Source organism: Gorilla gorilla, chromosome 1, assembly GCF_029281585.2.
Source record: "Gorilla gorilla gorilla isolate KB3781 chromosome 1, NHGRI_mGorGor1-v2.1_pri, whole genome shotgun sequence".
Lineage (NCBI taxonomy): Eukaryota > Metazoa > Chordata > Mammalia > Primates > Hominidae > Gorilla > Gorilla gorilla.
This window is the reverse complement of record NC_073224.2, coordinates 70,357,082-70,376,310: the sequence shown is the minus strand read 5'-3', so window position 1 is coordinate 70,376,310 and position 19,229 is coordinate 70,357,082. Positions and strand designations below refer to the sequence as shown.

The 19,229-nt window shown below is 35.0% G+C and overlaps 1 protein-coding gene across 9 annotated transcripts in view; it reads left to right on the top strand.

Annotated features, from left to right (window-relative positions):
• ODR4 (odr-4 GPCR localization factor homolog) overlaps positions 1-19,229 on the top strand; it is a 188,341-nt gene that overhangs the window by 7,696 nt on the left and 161,416 nt on the right. For 7 of the 9 annotated variants that reach the window (XR_010135196.1, XR_010135197.1, XR_010135194.1 and 4 more), the window contains exons 4-11: positions 2,260-2,355; positions 4,711-4,817; positions 5,848-5,884; positions 6,971-7,111; positions 7,955-8,050; positions 10,201-10,269; positions 14,574-14,702; positions 15,216-15,306. Coding sequence is in view for 3 of the 9 variants with exons in the window: in XM_063710032.1 (XP_063566102.1) it covers positions 2,260-2,355; positions 4,711-4,817; positions 5,848-5,884; positions 6,971-7,111; positions 7,955-8,050; positions 10,201-10,269; positions 14,574-14,702; positions 15,216-15,306 (766 nt within the window). In the remaining 6 variants the exon portion in view is untranslated. The remainder of the gene's footprint in view (positions 1-2,259; positions 2,356-4,710; positions 4,818-5,847; positions 5,885-6,970; positions 7,112-7,954; positions 8,051-10,200; positions 10,270-14,573; positions 14,703-15,215; positions 15,307-19,229) is intronic. The other 2 variants (XM_063710042.1, XM_063710044.1) reach the window with 2 other exon arrangements.

Sequence of the window (19,229 nt, the reverse complement as noted above, 5' to 3'; positions counted from 1 at the left end):
CTGTGTATGTGTTTGATTATGGAGCAGTGTGTAGTTATATTAAAAAAATAAAATAAAATCTTGCCTGTAATCCCAGCACTTTGGGAGGCCAAGGTGGGTGGATCACCTGAGGTCAGGAGTTCAAGACCAGCCTGGCCAACATGGTGAAACCCCATCTCTATTAAAAATACGAAAAATTAGCCAGGTGTGGTGGCAGGTGCCTGTAATCCCAGCTACTTGGGAGGCTGAGGCAGGAGAATTGCTTGAACCTGGGAGGCGGAGGTTGCAATGAGCCAAGATTGCACCATTGCACTCCAGCCTGGGCGACAAAGCGAGACTGTGTCTCAACAAAACAAAACGAAGAAATCCATTATTTAATTATTATTGTTTTAGTCTGTTTGGGTTGCTACTAAGGAATACCTAAGACTGAGTAATTTATAAAGAAAAAAAGGCCTGTTTGGCTCATGATTCTGCTGGCTGCAAGATTGAGCATCTGGTGAAAGCCTCAGGCTGCTTCTGTTCATGTCAGAAGGCAAATTGGAGCTGGTGTGTAAAGATCACTGGGCCAGAGAGGAAGCAATGGGTTGGGAGGTGCCAGGCTTTTTTTTTTAACAACCAGCTCTCCTAGGAACAAATATAGCGAGAACTCATTCACTGCTCTGAGGATGGAACCAAGCCATTAATGAGGGATCTGCCCCATGACCCAAACACCTTCCATTAGGCCCCACTTGGGTTCACATTTCAGCATGGTATTTAAGGGGACAAACATGGCAACTATCTTCTAAAGAAAATATTAAGTAATGTAAAGTTAAATTCCCAATGGTTTGTAAATAACTTCCTACTCTAATTTTGCTTTTGGTCTCTCATAAAATTGTATATGACACACACACACACACAGAATATTAATGAATTTATATAGTAAATTAGCTTAACCTTTTACCTCTAGAAAGAAAAGGTTAATTTTACTTTTTCCCCTTTATTGCTCTCACCTCCATCTCCTAAAAAATGGTTACTTTTTTGTGTTGGTGATTTTGAAAAGATATGCAGGCTCCTTATGCTAAATATGAAAACTTCATTTGTCAGAATTGTGCTACTATAGTAAATAGAATTTATTAAATCAGAGGAAAACACCGGCAGACATAGTGCAAGTAGATTAAGGATTAGAGCACGGTACCTAATTTTCTAAGACTGTACTCTGATTGATTGCTTGTACATTAAGTAATCAAAAGCTAACCAAAACACTCTAATCTCTGAGTGTAGATGATAGAAAAAAATCCATGTGGTATTAAGAACTAGCCACAATCATGTGAAGGGAAATACAGATATGGAGATATCATGGTAGTATGTATCAAAAACCTTAAAAATATGTATAAATTCTTAAACCAGTTATCCACCTCAAGGGATTTGTCCTAAACAAATAATTCTATGAATGCAGAAAGATGTACTAGGATTTTTAATCAATATTATTTTAAGGTAAAATTAGATATAGCATAGATGCCCAATATCAGTAAGTGGGCTTAAAAATTTGAGGTTAATCTATGCAATAGAAAATGATGGATTTTCAAGTCAGACTCCCTCTGTTCAAATTCCAGATCTAGTATGCTGCTAAAAATAGGGATACAAAGGTAGAATTACTTATTCCCTTAGGGAGCTCCCTGACCAACTAGTAGGGTTCACAGATAACTATGATATAAGACTATGTGATAAAATCCATGGGAAAACTACACCAAAGCCCTGTCGGAGTTCAGAGATCAAAAGATCAGAGAAGGCAGCTTCCTCAAGCTGCCTTTGAAGTATCCAGTAGGGTTGAGACACATAGAAATATAAGAAAAAGTCAGTTTCGGCCTAGGGAACACCCTGAGTAAAGACACAGAGTTAGAAAGCCTAGGATGTGTATGGAAAACAGTTTATAGCCTCATTTGACACTACTTTTCAAGTAGTTTTTGACAAATATTTGAATTACTTGAGGAAAAGTAGTGTCAAATGAGGGTATAACATCAGATTGACCAGATCCTAGAAAGTCTGAAATATCAATCTAAAATAAAACTTCATTTTATTTAGCTGGTGGTGGGACGCCATTGAAAAAATATTTCAGTCTTTGATCTCCTGAGAAAAGGGTTTACTTATTGATGTAGCTAAAGGATGTTGTTATCAGATAGTTTTATTTATAAAGTAGTTTTAAGGTGAAAAGCTAAGGACACGCTAAGCAGACAGTTTCTCAAACAGAAAGGATTGCATATAATCCCAATTTGTTAGCTAATAATATATTTCTATTTTTAGGTATCCAGAATGCTACCAGGGGGACTTTTAGTTCTTGGAGTATTTATTATTACTACTTTAGAACTGGCAAATGATTTTCAAAATGCCCTGCGTAGAGTAAGTTTGATATATCGAAAATTCTTAAATCAGTTATATGTTATTTTTATTGATTATGAGTATGTATAATGATTCTAGGCATATTTACATTTGTTTTCCATAATTCTTTTTGTTGGGGTTACATTGAAAAAGCTTTTGTCACTCAATTGCTTGGATATCTCGAGTGTAAAAAATGTTTATATTTTTAAAAACTACACACTTTATTTATTATTTTTTCCATGGGTAATTTTATTCTTTATTTAGTACACTACCCAAACCAGGGCTATCATCAGCCCATATGGCATTTCATACAAATTTGAAAAAGCTATTCTTTCCTCAAGTTAAAAAGTTAAATTATTTACTTCTCAATAATAACCATGACTAATGACAGTAATTCCATGTAAATTATGCAAGCAAATAATTCATTGTAAAATATTGAAAAATTCAAATGATTAATTATAATATTAAGAACTCAGAGTCACTTGGATCTAATAATTTGTTGTAAAAAAGGCATCTTTGTGGAAGTAATTCTTTTAGACAGAAAAACTATATATTTTAAAATAATCTTTATTTTAGAGGTAATTTCTGACTATTAGGAAACAAATTATAATGCTTTAACAGTTTTTCTTATGCAATAGCAGTATTCTGTCACACCTTCCATTTAGTACCTAGTGATTACTGTAACATGAAATTAATAGGTTTTGAAATTCTTTACCTTCTTCTCAATTCTCCCGAGATCCTGAGAGTAAAACATAAACAATCAGATTATTCCTGGACACAGTATCTATCAGAAATCTCCTGTGTTTTTTGCTTAATTGCTGCACCAGAGAATTGGGTAACATAGTGTAAAAGTAAATATGAAGGTCCACATGCTGTTTTCCCTTAAACCCAAACCTAAGGTAGATTCTGTGTAGCGAGCTCTTTTAGCATTCAGGATCCACATGAACTTTTTGAAGGGTATTTCATACCCCAAAAGAGGGGGAACCTTAAAATCTTGAGACATATAAAACCCAACCCCAACAGTATCCCAGAAAAACATTTTTTAGGTAAAAAATATGCAGCTGAGAACTTCAGATGTTACAGATTTTTTTCAGTCTTGTAACCTGTCCTGTCAGATGTCCCAGCCTCTAGCCTTTGATATTTGCACCTAAGGGAGTAAGGGAAGAAAATGGAGATATTCTCCTCCCTGCTAAATTGTTTAACCCTCTGCCAATTTTTCCATCTTAAATAAATTTACCTTGTTTACAATTGTTCATTCCCTTTGGCATTTTGAAATTTAACCGAAATCTATGCGTATTTAATATTAATAGCATTGATTGTGCAACCTTTTGTGCCTGGTGCTGAATTGAGGGGGTTGAATGTGGGCCCAGTGCTAGAGAGATATAGCCAGGCCCACTTTCCTTGCTTTTGTATCTTTTGTTCCTAAAAAGTATATAAAACTTTAAAAATGCTTTATCTCTGACATTATGGAGTTTCAATTATCTAATTGTTTCCACTGGCTACATTGACAAACACTACAAGAAACAACCTTATAAAACTTGTCAGTGTCACCCATTATTGTTAAGGACTTTGTTCATCATATTACATTAATATTGTGTTTCCGGAAGAATTTCTTTTTATATTATGAAGAAGGTTGTGCCTCCTCTGATGATTGTTTTTAGCTTACAGACCATGTGAATTAGGTTACAGATTAGATTTCTCTCTGCACATTATTGTTAGAAAGCTTAGACCGAAATGTATTACCACCCCTTACATCAAGTATGCATTTTTATAATTCTTATTTCTGACACAAATTTATCTCACTATTCTACTTTAACTTTCAATTTGTTATTACTGTATTTTATATGTTGTTATATATTGCCTTAAGTCTTGTGTGACATTTAAATAAGAAATGCTAAATGGGTGACATGCTTGATTTCTTTAGTTAAAATCACTTGTCATTTCTCATTCTAATTAAAGTCTCTGTTCTATAGTTTATATAAATTCTAGTTGCCCCAAATTAATTTTTCGTGTCCAGTTAATCTCTAATGATAGTGAATTACATTTTTTTATTTAAACCCAATTTTTCTGTAATTTCCTAAAAGGAATTCAAAAAGGTTAGTAATTAGCTCCAGTCTTTAATTTGAAGAAAAGAAAAATTAATGGTGGCACACACCTGTAGTCCCAGTTACTTGGGAAGCTGAGGTGAGAGAATCACTTGAACCCAGGTGTTCAAGGCCAGCTTGAGCAACATAGTGAGACCCCTTCTCCAATAAATAAAGAATCATGGAATTTTAAAGCTAAATGAGAGTTGGGGACATTATAATTGCCTATTTCAACACTCACCTTTTTTTTTTCATTTTGCATTCAATTAGTGTGTATTTTGCTCTCTTTCAGCTAATGTTTGCTGTGGAAAAGTCTATAAATAGAAAGAGATTGTGGAATTTCACAGAGGAGGAAGTCTCAGAACGAGTGACACTTCACATTTGTGCTTCTACAAAAAAGTATCTTTTGTTCAGTTTATGGTTTAAAAGTACAGAGTACCAAAATAATATTCTTGCAAGGTTTTTTCGCTATTTATTTAAATCATCATTTAAAAAATAGGCATAGTTTTGTAAGATTTTTCTGTAAATAACATGGAATTAGAGCCACCAATAATAATAGCAATAATGGTTGTTAATCATGTCCCAAGGTCATAAAAAGCTTGAGATTTGTAATATGAAAGACTCAGGATTCTGAATTTTTTACCAGCTATCTGCCCCTGTACATCCAAGCACAGCAGATTCCCTACAGAGATAAATGCCTAACTGATCGCTTAGGCAAAGTAATGTTTTTATTATGTTAAAGTTTTCACCTCCAGTTTCTATAGATGAGGATGTACAATTCAAAGCACAGGTGCACAGAGCTGGATGGTATAGGACATCGGAGAAATTCTTATGTCTTTGGCTAAGATGAAATGACACTAAAAGCCAGTTACACGGCCTCTTACCAGGGCAAGAGTACCTCCCAAGCAAGGGTCAGCCTCACCAAAGGAGTGACACGATCCATGGACTTCCAAAGACAGAATTTTAAAAGTGACCATTCCTGCAGAAGCAGGGCTTTTTTTTTAACAACAACAAAAAAATCTTTAGTATTTAACTGCAAAGTTTCATATACAAGCCCTTTAATCCAATAAATAGTCTCAGGTTTGACCTCATATAAAACAGTAGTACTTTTTGTTATGGAGAGTGTATATTTGAGCAGAATCTCACGAGTGCTTTGATTCTATTTATTGCAATTAGTGGGATTCATAAAAGGTAGGAAATGATTTTCAAGCACTGCAAGTACTATAGTGATAGCAGTTTGTATGTATGATTATATATACATATGTATACATGTGCACACATGTACATATATGTATGCATATCTTTAAAGTGTTATGATTTTGTAAGAACTTTTGGATGCGTACACTTTTTAGTTTATTTTTTGATAGTTTATATTCTTTTAGTTACCAATAATGCCTTTTTTGGTTATTTCTGTCCTTAATTAGTGAAGAATATTTTGTCGAACTTATGATATCCATGATCCAAAGGTAAGAAATTTACTCTTTAAAGATTTTTCTGTGTCACAAAGTATTTTCAATCAAAATTCAGCTTTTATTTAGTTTTAATAATTTCCATTGCCATCACTTCCTATTGATGTCTACAAACAACTGTAGTTTTTATTTTGAAATATGATTAATTTTATTATAGATAAGGAAAACTTTTTTGTGTGTGACAGGGTCTCACTCTCTTGCCCAAGCTAGAGTGCAGTGATGCAGTCATAGCTCACTGCAGCCTCCACCTCTTGGGCTCGAGGGATCCTCCCACCTCAGCCTCCTGAGTAGCTGAGACTATAGATGTGCACCACTGTACCTGGCTAATTATTTTTGTTTTTTGTTTTTTGTTTTTTTTGATAGAGATAGGGTTTCACCATGTTACTTATGTTTGTCTTGAACTTCTGGGCTCAAGTGATCTGCCTGCCTTCGCCTCCCAAAATGCTGAGATTACGGGCTTGAGCCACCACGGCCAGCCAACTTTTAAAAAAATTGTTAAAATATCTTTGTTAATCTCCTCCTACCTTGTTTGTGTATTTAGTTTTATATTTGAGAGGCTGGTAGTAAAAGTGACTGAGGACTTTTCGTAGCTGCACTGCCTATTAAACAAGCTATGTGTATTCAGCAAAACCCAGATTAGCACTTTGCTAATGCATCTAAAAGGGTTGTGAAAAAGTAACTTTGCAGTGTCATTAGCAAGGATGGGACAGAAAGGAGAATGCCTGCCTCCTAGGAGTTGCTCAGTGATTATTTGCTTCACATCAGAATCTTCAGTATTGATACTATTGAAGTTAGAGGATCAAAGGACCTTTCAGAATTCTAAACATGGAAATTTCTGATTCTTTTTCTGCTTACCATTGGGAGGAGAAGTATTGCCAAGGATGTATTGAAGAGTACTGAACTTAACACATGCTTTATTTTGTGTTTAGTTCAACCTATAGTCTTTTGATCAAGGGTTTAGCCATATATGTTAGATATCAGTTTGTATGTGTTATTTAGGTTGTATATTTAATAATCTTTTGTTGATCCATGTATTTTATCTAGACTACATCATAGTTATTTTTCTCCCTTCTCCACTGCTAGAGTTCAGCAAGACCAGCAGACTGGAAGTATCAAAGTGGATTATCATCCTCATGGCTTTCTTTAGAGTGTACAGTTCACATTAATATTCACATCCCACTTTCTGCTACTTCTGTCAGCTATACTCTGGAGAAAAATACAAAGGTACCAGGGTAAAATGAATTTTCTTCAGTGATTGCTGAGTGAACAATCTGCTTTTATTCTGCTTACATGTGTCATTCATTTTACAATCCTCAAAAATTACATTCTGCTTATAATGTTGTTATGTGAGTAACTTATTACCGCAGCCAAATTAGAAATTTTTTAGAAATTTTTAGAAGTGGAACAATGTCATAATACTAGTATATTCAGTTTAATAATAACTAATAATTTAGTTGTTAGACTAAATATACTAGTACTTATTATGTGCTGATTAAGTATTATTATGTGCTTTGTCATTAAACTAAATATACCAGTATTCATTAATTAACATGTAAAATGTAATTAATGTAAGAAGCTATACTGTTTGGACTTCTGGCTTTCTCTTAGTACTTAGGTTTTTTTGTCTTCCTTTTTCCAGTTCTTTTTTGTATTTCTATACCATTCTTTTATTTTTATCTTATTTTTCTTCATTTTTCCCATTGAAGATGTCAAATAGAGCTTTTTTTTTTATTTTTTAGACTTATTTGATGCTTTTTTCTCACTTTTTTTTTTAAGGTAGTGGGCATTAAATTTTATTTAACTGGTCATGTACTTAATAACCTCCTGAGTCTGTGACATAAATGTTATTCTGGGATAAAGATCAGAAAATAACTATATTATTAAATATAAGGTATCAAGAATGGGGGTATACTTTTTTTTAATTTGTGAAACTAGATTTAAATGCTGCAATAATGAGATTTAGGGATTTTAATATTTCAGTTTATTAGGTGGAACAAAGTAGATTATAGGAAGTTTAATTGAGATGGCATTGTATCTGAAAGATTTCCATGTTGTGTTTCTGTTAAGAATGGACTTACACGCTGGGCCAAGGAAATAGAAAATGGTGTTTATTTGATTAATGGACAAGTTAAAGATGAAGATTGTGACCTATTAGAAGGACACGTAAGTTAAGAGAAAGTCATCTTATTAAATTGTTAGTGCTTAAGGAAAAATAAAAGATGACTTATTTTTAGTCCTTGCCTACAAGAAAACTGATTTCATCTACCTCTCATTTCTGATTTCTGATTTAAAGTAAAAGGCAAATGTTTTTCTTAGAAAAACAACCTCATTAAAAAGTAGGCAGAGGATATGAACAGACACTTTTCAAAAGAAGACATACATGCAGCCAAGAATCGTATGAAAAAAAGCTCAGCATTACTATCGTTAGAGAAACGCAAATGAAAACCACAATGAGATACCATCTCACACCAGTCAGAATCGCTGTTATTAAAAAGTCAAAAAATAACAGATGCTGGCAAGGCTGCAGAGAAAAAGGAATGCTTATAAACCGTTGGTGGGAGTATAAATAAGTTCAACCATTGTGGAAGGCAGTGTGTTGATTCCTCAAAGACCTAAAAACAGAGATACCATTTGACCCAGCAATCCTATTACTGGCTATACACTCAAAGGAATATAAATTGTTTTATTGTAAAGACACATGCATGCATTACGTTCATTGCAGCACTATTCACAATAGCAAAGACATGGAATCAACCTAAATGCCCATCAATGATAGACTGGATAATGAAAATGTGGTACATATACACCATGGAATACTGTGCAGCCATAAAAACAGAACGAGATCATGTCCTTTGCAGGAACATGGATGGAGCTGGAGGCCATTATCCTTAGAAAACTAATGCAGGGGCCAGGCATGGTGGCTCATGTCTGTAATCCCAGCACTTTGGGGGGCCAAGGTGGGTGGGTCACTTAAGGTCAGGAGTTTGAGACCAGCCTGGTCAACATGGTGAAACCCTGTGTCTACTAAGAATACAAAAGTTAGCTGGGCATTGGTGGCAGGTACCTGAAATCGCAGCTACCTGGGAGGCAGGGGCCAGGCGTGGTGGCTCATGCCTGTAATCCCAGCACTTTGAGGGGCCAAGGTGGGCAGATCACTTGAGGTCAGGAGTTCAAGACCAGCCTGGTCAGCATGGTGAAACCCTGTCTCTACTAAAAATAACAAAAGTTAGCCGGGTGTAGTGGCAGGTGCCTGTAATCACAAGCTACTCGGGGTGCTGAGGCAGAAGAATGGCTTGAACCTGGGAGGTGGAGGTTGCATTGAGCCGAGATCGTGCCACTGCACTCCAGCCTTTGGCTACAGAGTAAGACTCCATTTCAAAATAAAAGGAAAAGAAGAAAACTAACAGAGGAACAGAAAACCAAATACCGTATGTTCTGACTTATAAGTGGGAGCCAAATGATGAAAACACATGGACACATAGAGGGGAAAAACACACACTAAAAGGAGGGAGAAGGAGAGGATCAGGAAAAATAAATAATGGGTACTAGGTTTAATACCTGAGTGATGAAATAATCCGTATATCAAACCCCCATGACTGAAGTTTATCTGTGTAACAAATCTGCACATGTACTCATGAACTTAAAAGTTAAAAAATAAGTCCAGGAAAAAAAAGAAAATTATGTAATTGGAATCCTGAAACTTTACAGGAGTGTCATCTGAATTTCATCTGATTTCCAAATTGTAAACTGCTGACCTGCAACCAAAGGCCACATGTTGTTCTGCCCTGATGGCAGTTCAAAAGCTATGGCCATTTTATAAAAGAGGTTTATAGAGGCTTCTAAAATAGCTTTGACCTGAAGGAAGCGGAACTTTTGTGATCTGTCCCTTTTTAAAGCAGGGATCAGCAAACTTTATGTGAAGAGAAAAATACTACATATTTAGATTTCACAGGCTGTATTTTTATCTCTACTGTGTAGCATGAAAGCAGCTACAGGAGATACATAAGTGAATGATCCTGGTTGCATACCGGTAAAACTTTATTTACAAAGATGAGTGGCAATGTGGGTATTTGCCCACAGGCAGTGGTTTGCCAGTTGTTGCTTTAGAGGAATGAAAGTATGGAATTAATTGTTTTAAAGAGTGTACATTGATACATAATACATAAAGTAATATCTATATAAAAAGCTAAATTAAAATAATTAAAAGACTTGTTTTTTTCTAAGTTACTTAGTATATGTACAATAGTTTATAAGTTGTCTTTTATGTTTTACAGGCTTCACAGTTTGGCTTTTTAACTTTTGTGTTTTTTCAGAAAAAATCTTCTAGAGGAAATACTCAAGCAACTAGTCATTCTTTTGATGTCAGAGTGCTAACGCAGTTGGTAAATATTTTAAGATAACACTTACTTAAAATATTTATTAGCATAACCATAATGAAACTGTTTCTGTTTTTATTTTTCTCATTAGAGAATAAAAGGATTTTAGAGCTGTAAGAGACTGTATGAAATGGCTGGTTATAGGAAGGTTATTCCCAAGAAACATCATTTTAATAAAACCTGTTTGGGTTGTTTGCCTCAAGGATATTAAAATTTTAACATCAATAGATAGCAGTTTAAAAAAATGTGTACACATACATGCATACATATACATGTATGTATGTGTACATATTTTGGGTTGTAGCTTTTATAGTTAAAGTTGCAATTTTAACAACTTAAAAGATGTGTACACAGAGGTGCAAAGAGTTGTCATATGCTTATTTTGAAGTAGATTAATTAGATTTATACCCCCTGATTTGATAAAAATCACAAAATATTAATTAGCAAGTTTTATATTTATGTATGGTTGCTTTAATTTACACGTCTTTTCGAAAATTTAAAAGTTGTATATCTTAAAGAATAAAAAGTTAAAGCCACTAATTATTCCTAAAAATACATACCTTTGATTTTAATCCTACTTGAAATTATCCTAAAGAACAGACAAGGGTATAAAATAGCACACGTGTGTTTGTAGGAAACTTTATTTCAATATTATACTGGATTTTGAAACAGAAATACTCTCGGGACTCGTGTTTTTTTGAACTGAATAGAATAGAATTAAAAGCAATTTGGCATTTGAGGATGTTTTAGTTTCTTCTTTTTCTGTGTGTAGCAATAGAGCATTAGTAAATTGTCTTTGGGCATATGCCACTCAATGTGAGTTCTCAATTTCATTTTTCAATACCTTAGAGGTATTTTAGTCTCTGATTTTCTACTTTGTCTTGATTTTAGAAGTGTCCTTTGTTTTGAGGCTGGCTATTCCACTACTTATGTGCTCTTCACTAGTTAGGCTTACTTCATGGTTTATTAAACAATTTGGTTAAGATTATTTTATTAGTAGTATAAAATTGTAGTTGGGAGATGTATAGAGTGTGGGAATATAGAGAGATGAGTGGAAGATAATCTCATGAGGTAATTTATTGTAGTAGTAATATTATTGTTATTTTTGAGACGGAGTCTCGCTCTGTCTCCCAGGCTGGAGTGCAGTGGTGCGATCTCGGCTCACTGCAAGCTCTGCCTCCTGGGTTCACGCCATTCTCCTGCCTCAGCCTCCTGAGTAGCTGGGACTACAGGTGCCTGCCACCACACCTGGCTAATTTTTTGTATTTTTAGTAGAGACAGGGTTTCACTGTGTTAGCCAGGGTGGTCTCAGTCTCCTGACCATGTGATCCGCCTGCCTCGGACTCCCAAAGTGCTGGGATTACAGGCGTGAGCCACTGCGCCTGGCCAGGTGTAGTAATAATATTATATAGTATAATATATTTTTGGCAGTCACTCCACCGATCACCTAACTGGAAATTTTGAAGTGACTAATATACAGTAAGTAGTCAGTAAGTATTTATTGCCACTTTTCTCCCAGTTAAGTCTTATTGATTCCTTATTTGTAGCATTAAGCTTTTCTTTTATTTTCCATACAGTCCTGCTGTCATTAGCCTTACAACAGTATTATTTTACCTAAACTAGCACAAGTAACCCTTAACTGGTCTCTCTTCATCTATACATTCTTGTCCAAAGTGATTGTTTCTCTAAATCCCTTCTACCTTTGTTAGTGTATCTCTTGAAATACTTTCCATTTATCTACTCTATCCTGTTTATACACTCAGATGATCATTTCTGAATCATAGTTTATGTTCAGTTATTAATTTTTTTCAAGAAGTATTTATTGAGTTTGTACAACAGCTGGACACTGATTATGGTACTCTCCTTGCTCAAAATTTCTTAAGTGTTCTGTACTGACTAGTTAGAGAAGTCCAACTCAGGGTTCTTCATAGCCTCAGCATACCTTTTTGTTCTTATTTTCTACCTCTTATTTTCTAGATGTATGCTTGCCATACCTTTAAAACTCTGTATTTCCTGAACTATGTATCATGTCTTTGCTCTTTTCTCTGTCACCCAAACTGTCAAAATCCTATCTATACATTAAGATCTAGCCCAAATGCCACTACTTGTGTAAGATTTCATTTGGTTCCCATAGAAATGGGGATCTTCTCTTTTTCAAATGCCATGTCAGCATCACAGAAGTTCCCTCACCTATAGGCTGTTTGTCAGCCAGGTTATTCCTAAGTCCAAATAACCAAGAGGAGTTTACATTTGTAGACCCCAACTGGTTTACATTTCCACCTAAAAGGAATGAGTCAGACCTTACATTCTTTAAAACTTTTCCTGGCTGAGCATGGTAGCTCATGCCTGTAATCCCAGCACTTTGGGAGGCCTAGGCAGGGTGATCGCTTGAGCCTAGGAGTTCAAGATGAGTCTGAGCAACAAGTGAAACCCTGTCTCTACAAAAAAATACAAAAATTAGCTGGGGGTGATGGTGTGCGCCTGTAGTCCCAGCTACTTGGGAGGCGAAGGTGGGAGGATCGATTGAGCCTAGGAGCTTGAGGCTGCAATGAGCTCTGATAGCATCACTGTACTCTAGGCTGGATGACAGAACAAGACCCTGCCTCAAACAAAACAAAATAAAACTAACCAACCAACCAAAAAATACCTCTTTTCTTTAATATGTGTGTGTATAGTCTTTAATAGTCTAGTCTATTTTGGATAACAATGCCGTAATTATAGATAGATAGATAGATAGATAGGTAGATAGATAGATAGATAGATGTATATACACACATACACATATATTTACATATACTAATATATAAATGTGTTATATGTTAAAAATATATAAATTATATGTTAAATATGTAAAATAGGGCATTCTTTTTAGAGTAGTTTTGTCTACAATAAAAATTTATGGAGTAGATAGGGGAAGCCTGTTACTCCTCCTCCAACCCCACCTTATTGATGTATCAATGAACTCTACATGTGTCATATGGAAGCTTATTCCAGACATTGTATCAGCATCGTCACACTGCTGCTTGGTTTGATGATAGCCATTTTTGAATGGACCCAGGACCTTTGGAGCTGTGTGGTCTGTGGCAAATTTTTTGTCAACAAGTCCTTGACCATCTTAAAGTTTAAATTGTTTAACAACACCTAGAAGATTTACATTGCCTTAGACATTGCTTGAATTACACTAGACATCAATAATGCTCTTTCAATAGCTATGCATGTAAGTATTCTCCTCTTCATTATTTTTCCGCATTTATTCCTGATTGCATAAGCACATAGGCACAAAGCACTTTTCACAAGTTGTATGATTTGACTTTTGTTCTTCAGAATTGATTTGGTTGTTGAATGACTTATACTCCAAGTGTTCTTAGAACATAAATTACTTCCTTACCATTTCCATTTTTTGGTTATTTTTTTAAATCATTATTTTTTGTTTCCATTGTTATAGGCCTCTATTACAGGTTGAGTGTGCCTTATTTGAAATGCTTAGGACCAGAAGTGTTTTGGGTTTGGGATTTTTTTTTAGATTTTGTAATATTTGCAGAATACATACCAGTTGAGCATCTCTAATCCAAAAATCTAAAATCTTATATGCTCCAATTACCTTTTCCTTTGAGCATCACATTGGTGCTCAATAAGTTTTGGATCTTGGAGCATTCAGGATTTTCAGATTAGGGATGCTCAACCTGTAGTACTTTAACTATTTTGATACTGTCCTTGTTTTTGGCACTTATTAAGATGATGGGGTTGAAAATATATGTGAAACACCTGAAAACCGAACAAGATCACTGGCATTCCTTAGACTAAAGAGGATGGGACTAGTCTATGAAAGTTTTTGGTTGAAAGTGTGTAAATATATGTGTCTGTGCATTGCTTGTAGTTTTACCATAGTTATCACATCCCACTTTGTATTTGTTATTGTGAACTTATTTTGCATTGCACAACTTACATCTACTACATCATATCTTCTTTGTATATCTTTTAATCATCACAGTACTGATGTGAATAATTTGCAAATAATATATTTTTAGGAGCATATTGAGTGAATATTGAACGATTATAGATGGTTATGTTAGAAAAATTTAGATGTAGTTGTGTTTAATTTCATTATACCTTCAAAATGACTGGAAAATAATATATAACTTATAAAAACAAATATGAAGGCCTTTAAATAATTTGCGGAGAATAATTTCAAATGCTTGGCTCAGTCAAAACTTTCTTCTCTCTTCATAAAATCGCTAATATAATGTTTAAATATTTCCTGTAGTTAATCATTGTTGGTTATTAGAACTTAAACAGATTTTGTCTTTCAGCTCCTGAATTCAGACCACAGATCCACAGCCACAGTCCAGATATGTAGCGGTTCTGTAAACCTTAAGGGTGCTGTGAAATGCAGAGCTTATATCCACAGCAGTAAACCCAAAGTTAAAGATGCTGTGCAGGTACAAAAAGGAATAACTAGCATATGGAACCATGTTAACTATTAACAAAAACCTAAAATTTTACCATTTTTTAATCTTATATTTTGTAATTATTAATTTGATTTTAACTGATAATGGCCTATTGTGCAGTCCAAATGTACCATATAATTGGTGTCAAGATTTTCATATGTAGAGTATCTATTTTGTGCCTTTTTAAAAATGATGGCTATACAAGTTTAGTAAGTGTTCCACTGTTATACATATTAGTATCTAATTTGGAACACTGCAATTATTTTTTTAGATGTGAAATTTTATTCATTTATCTGTTTTTAACTATTTAGATAAATTTATCATTAAACTATAAATTTGTTAATAAGTGTGCTAAATAAGTGGAAATAAAACATTGAATGATGTATCAGTTATTTAGTGGGCATGATTGTACTGGAAAGCAAATTATGTTTTTTTGTTAGTTAAATATTGTAAATCTAAAGTATTTTATTTCTTACTGTGTTTTTTGTGTGTTTTTCCCTGTAGGCAGTAAAGAGGGATATATTGAACACAGTTGCTGATCGTTGTGAAATACTATTTGAGGATCTGCTTTTGAATGAAATTCCAGAAAAAAAAGTTATGAGTATAAAATAAGTACTTTTTTGCGTATCTTCAACTGATATAGTAATAAGATATCAAGATATAGCAGATACGTCATCTTTTATAGCTACCTATCTATATTTTCAAGCAGTATATCATCTTTTATTATTGGATGAAAATTTTTCAGTTGCTACTCAGATTTTTTTTTTTTTTTAGACAGAGTCTCACTGTGTTGCCCAGGCTGGGGTGCAGTGGCACAGTCATGGCTCACCTGCAGCCTCAGCCTCTTGGGCTCAAGCAGTCCTCCTACCTCAGCCTCCCTAGTAGGTGGGCCTTCAGGCACATGCCATGATGCCTTGCTAATTTTTGGTATTGTTTTTTTTAGAGACAGGGTTTTGCCATGTTGCCCAGGCTAGTTTCAAACTCCTGAACTCAAGTGATCCACTGTCCTTGGCTTCCCGAAGTGCTGGGATTACAGGTGTGAGCCACCATGCTTGGCTCTAGAAAAATGTTTTAGAACACTATCAAATTTAGCAAATTTGTCAACAATTAAGAATTTCAGGGAGGATTTTTAAAAAAATTAATTCCAAGTGAACTTCTCCTGCCAGAATGAGTAAACTTTGTTAACATTTTATAGTATTTTTTGTTGATATCTATGAGTATTTTAAATAATTTAGCCATAATCAAAATATTATTAGTGTTAAATACTATATAATAGCTCCTTTAGTAGGTACTATTTATATAAACTACACTAGTTTATATGCTTCTCAGCTATTACTCTAACAGACTTCATTAGGTTTAAAAAAGGCTGAGTTACAGTATCTTACCCATCAATAACGATTGCAACTTTTGGGAAACATAACAATTTATACCATCGTAGTAATCTGTATTAAAAATTTTTTTTAATCAAAAGCAAGTTAAAATATTGAGTACACTTTTTAAAACTACATCATCATCTCCCCATTCTTATTATTCTGATGTTAGTGGATTTGCAATTCACATTTAGATATGTACATAATTGAAACATTCATATTAGCTTCGGGTTCCAGCAATTCTCCTGCCTCAGCCTCCCGAGTAGCTGAGATTACAGGTGCCCACCACCACGCCTGGCTAATTTTTGTATTTTTAGTAGAGACAGGGTTTCACCATGTTGGCCAGGCTGGGCTCGAACTCCTGACCTCAGATGATCCACCCACCTCGGCCTCCCAAAGTGCTGGGATTATAGGCATGAGCCACCGCGCCCAGCCCACATTAGCTTTTGAAGGGAATATTTTTATGTTCATAGGAAAAAAAGCATAGCTCCTCTATATAACCAACTTCTTTTAGTACTACTGATAGCTATTATGTTAAGTTTGATGGACTAATTATAATCTTTTTTTTATATTCCTAGTATGCTGGATTCTATGATTGGCAGATTAAACATTTATCCTTCTCATAATTCACAACCCTAAAGTTCCATTTACTAATAATTTATAATTTTGCTGGAACATGAATTTGAATCTTACATGCAACAATTGGATTGAGAGTTTTGGGAGGGCAGTATGTGGGACCTGTTCACATAGTCCATCAGTCTCGCAGCCCCATCTCAGTGTGGCTTTGTTTTTGCAATTTGACTTTGAGTTTGTGGTAACTCCTGTGGTGTAAATCATTGCTTCAGTTTCTGAGCAACAGTGTATATTATAGCTGCATTGCAGGTTTCAGGATTTGCAGGGTATGGGGATGTATCCACCATTATTGTTAAAGATTTACCTTAGCAGACACATTAGTATACTCTTCTATTTAAAAATCCTTTATAAAAGTGGTATTATATGGCTATCCTGGTATTCTTTCATATTGTTAGTACTTTGAAATTTTTGCTGATGTTCAGTTAGTAAAATTAATGGCCCCTAACAGCAGTTGTACTGTTTGTATGTTAAACTTGATACATTTAGAAGTTAATGTTAAAGCCTAATCCTAAATTTTTAAAAGGTGAAAAAGTTTTTACTGGCAATTGGGTGGCCTTGGGACCTGTGTGAAGAGCATAGATTGTAGTTTGGTGGAAAGAGCAAAGACTTTGAAGTTCTCGGATTCTGTGTGTATTCTGCTCCTAGCAGAGTGACCTCAGGCAAATGACTTTTATAGGCATCGTCCATCTTTCTGTCTTTCTTTCTCTCTTTCTTTCTTTCTCTCTCTCTCTCTCTCTCCTTCCTTCCTTCCTTCCTCTTTCTCTTTCCTTCTCCTTCCTTCTTCATCCCATCTCGTGCCTTCCCTCCCCTTCCCTCCCCTCCCTTCCCTCCTTTCCCTCCCTTCCTCCCTCTTTTTCTATGATCACATAGTTTTTGACATTCTTTTGGTGTGATGTATCACATTATTAATTTTTGTATGTTGGATCATCCTTGAATCTCTGGAGTAAACCCCACTTGATTACGATGTATTATCTTTTTGATGTAATGTTGCATTTGGTTTGCTAGTATTTTGTTGAGGATTTTTGTGTCTGTTCATCAGGGATATTGTCATGTAGTTTTCTTTTTTTGTGTCTTTGTTTGGTTTTGGTATTAAGGTTATGCTGATCTCATAGAATGAGTTAAGAGTTCTCTGTGCTTCATTTTTTTGTAATAGTTTGAGAATAATTGGTATTATTTCTTTTTTAAAGGTTCAGTAGAATTTATTGGTAAAACCATCCAGTCTTGGAGTTTTCTTTGGAGATTTTTCATTACTGATTCAATCGTGATTTTTTATCAGTCTGTTCAGGTTTTCTATTTCTTCTTGTTTTCTGTCTTTTTCTCTCTCTCTTTTTCTTTCTTCTTCCTTTCTTTCTGCGAAGACAAGTTCTCTGGTTCTGTGTCTATTCTGCTGCTAGCAGAGTAACCTCAGACAAATAACTTTATAGGCATCCTATTCTCTTTCTTTCTTTCCTTTCTTTCTTCTTTTCCCTCCCTCCTTCCCTTCCTTTCTTCCTTTGTTTCTTTCCTTCTCTCCTCTCCTCTTTTCTCCTCTCCTCTTCCTCTCTACTTCCTCTCCTTTCCTTTTCCTTTTCCTTTTCTCTCTCCTTCCTTCCTTCCTTCCTTTCTTCCTTTTTTCCTTCTTTTTTTTAATGAGAGACAGGGTCTCTCTCTGTCACCCAGCCTGGAATGCAATAATGCAGTTGTAGCTCACTGCAGCCTTGAACTCTTGGTCCTAAGTGATCCTCCTGCCTCAGCCTCCTGAGTAGCTGGGACTACAGGCAAGGGCCACCACGCCTGGCTAATTTTTTTTTTTTTTTTTAACTTTTTTGTAGAGACAAGAGTCTTTGCTGTGTTGGCCAGGGTGTAGTCCTGTGGCTGTGCACAGGTATGATCATAGCTAAATACAGCTTTGAACTCCTGGCTGTAAGGGATCCTCCTCCCTCAGCCTCCCAGGTAGCTGGGACTACAGGCGCACAGCAGTATGCCTGAGTAATCTTTTAATTTTTACCTTTTTGTAGAGATGGGGCTTTGTTATGTTGTCCAGGTGGTCTCAAACTTCTGGCCCCAAGCAGTCCTCCCAAAGCACTGGGAATTATAGGCATGAGCCACTATGAATGGCCCCATTTTCTTATATATAAAATAGGAATTATGGTACCTACTTTTTGAGGCTGCAAGATTAAATGAGTGATGTTTGTAAGGCCCCTAATAAAATTGGTGTAAGCCAAGCCCTCATCAAGTGGTATTGATACCATGTTGGAGATGATGGAGGAGAACAACTTATGTTAATTGTCTTTAAAATGCCTTAACTTCAATTTTTGGGAAATTTAGCATATTTCAAACAGAAATAAGAGTAAATATATATTCAACACTTTAGTAACAGGATAATTATTCCAACAACATATTAGTTGATCTTAGGTATCAAGATAAAAGAATACATTGTAAGTGTGATAATATAAATAAATGTAAATTCTTTAAAAAAATTTTTTTAATTTTTAACTTTTGTGGATACATAGTAGGTATATATATATATTTATGA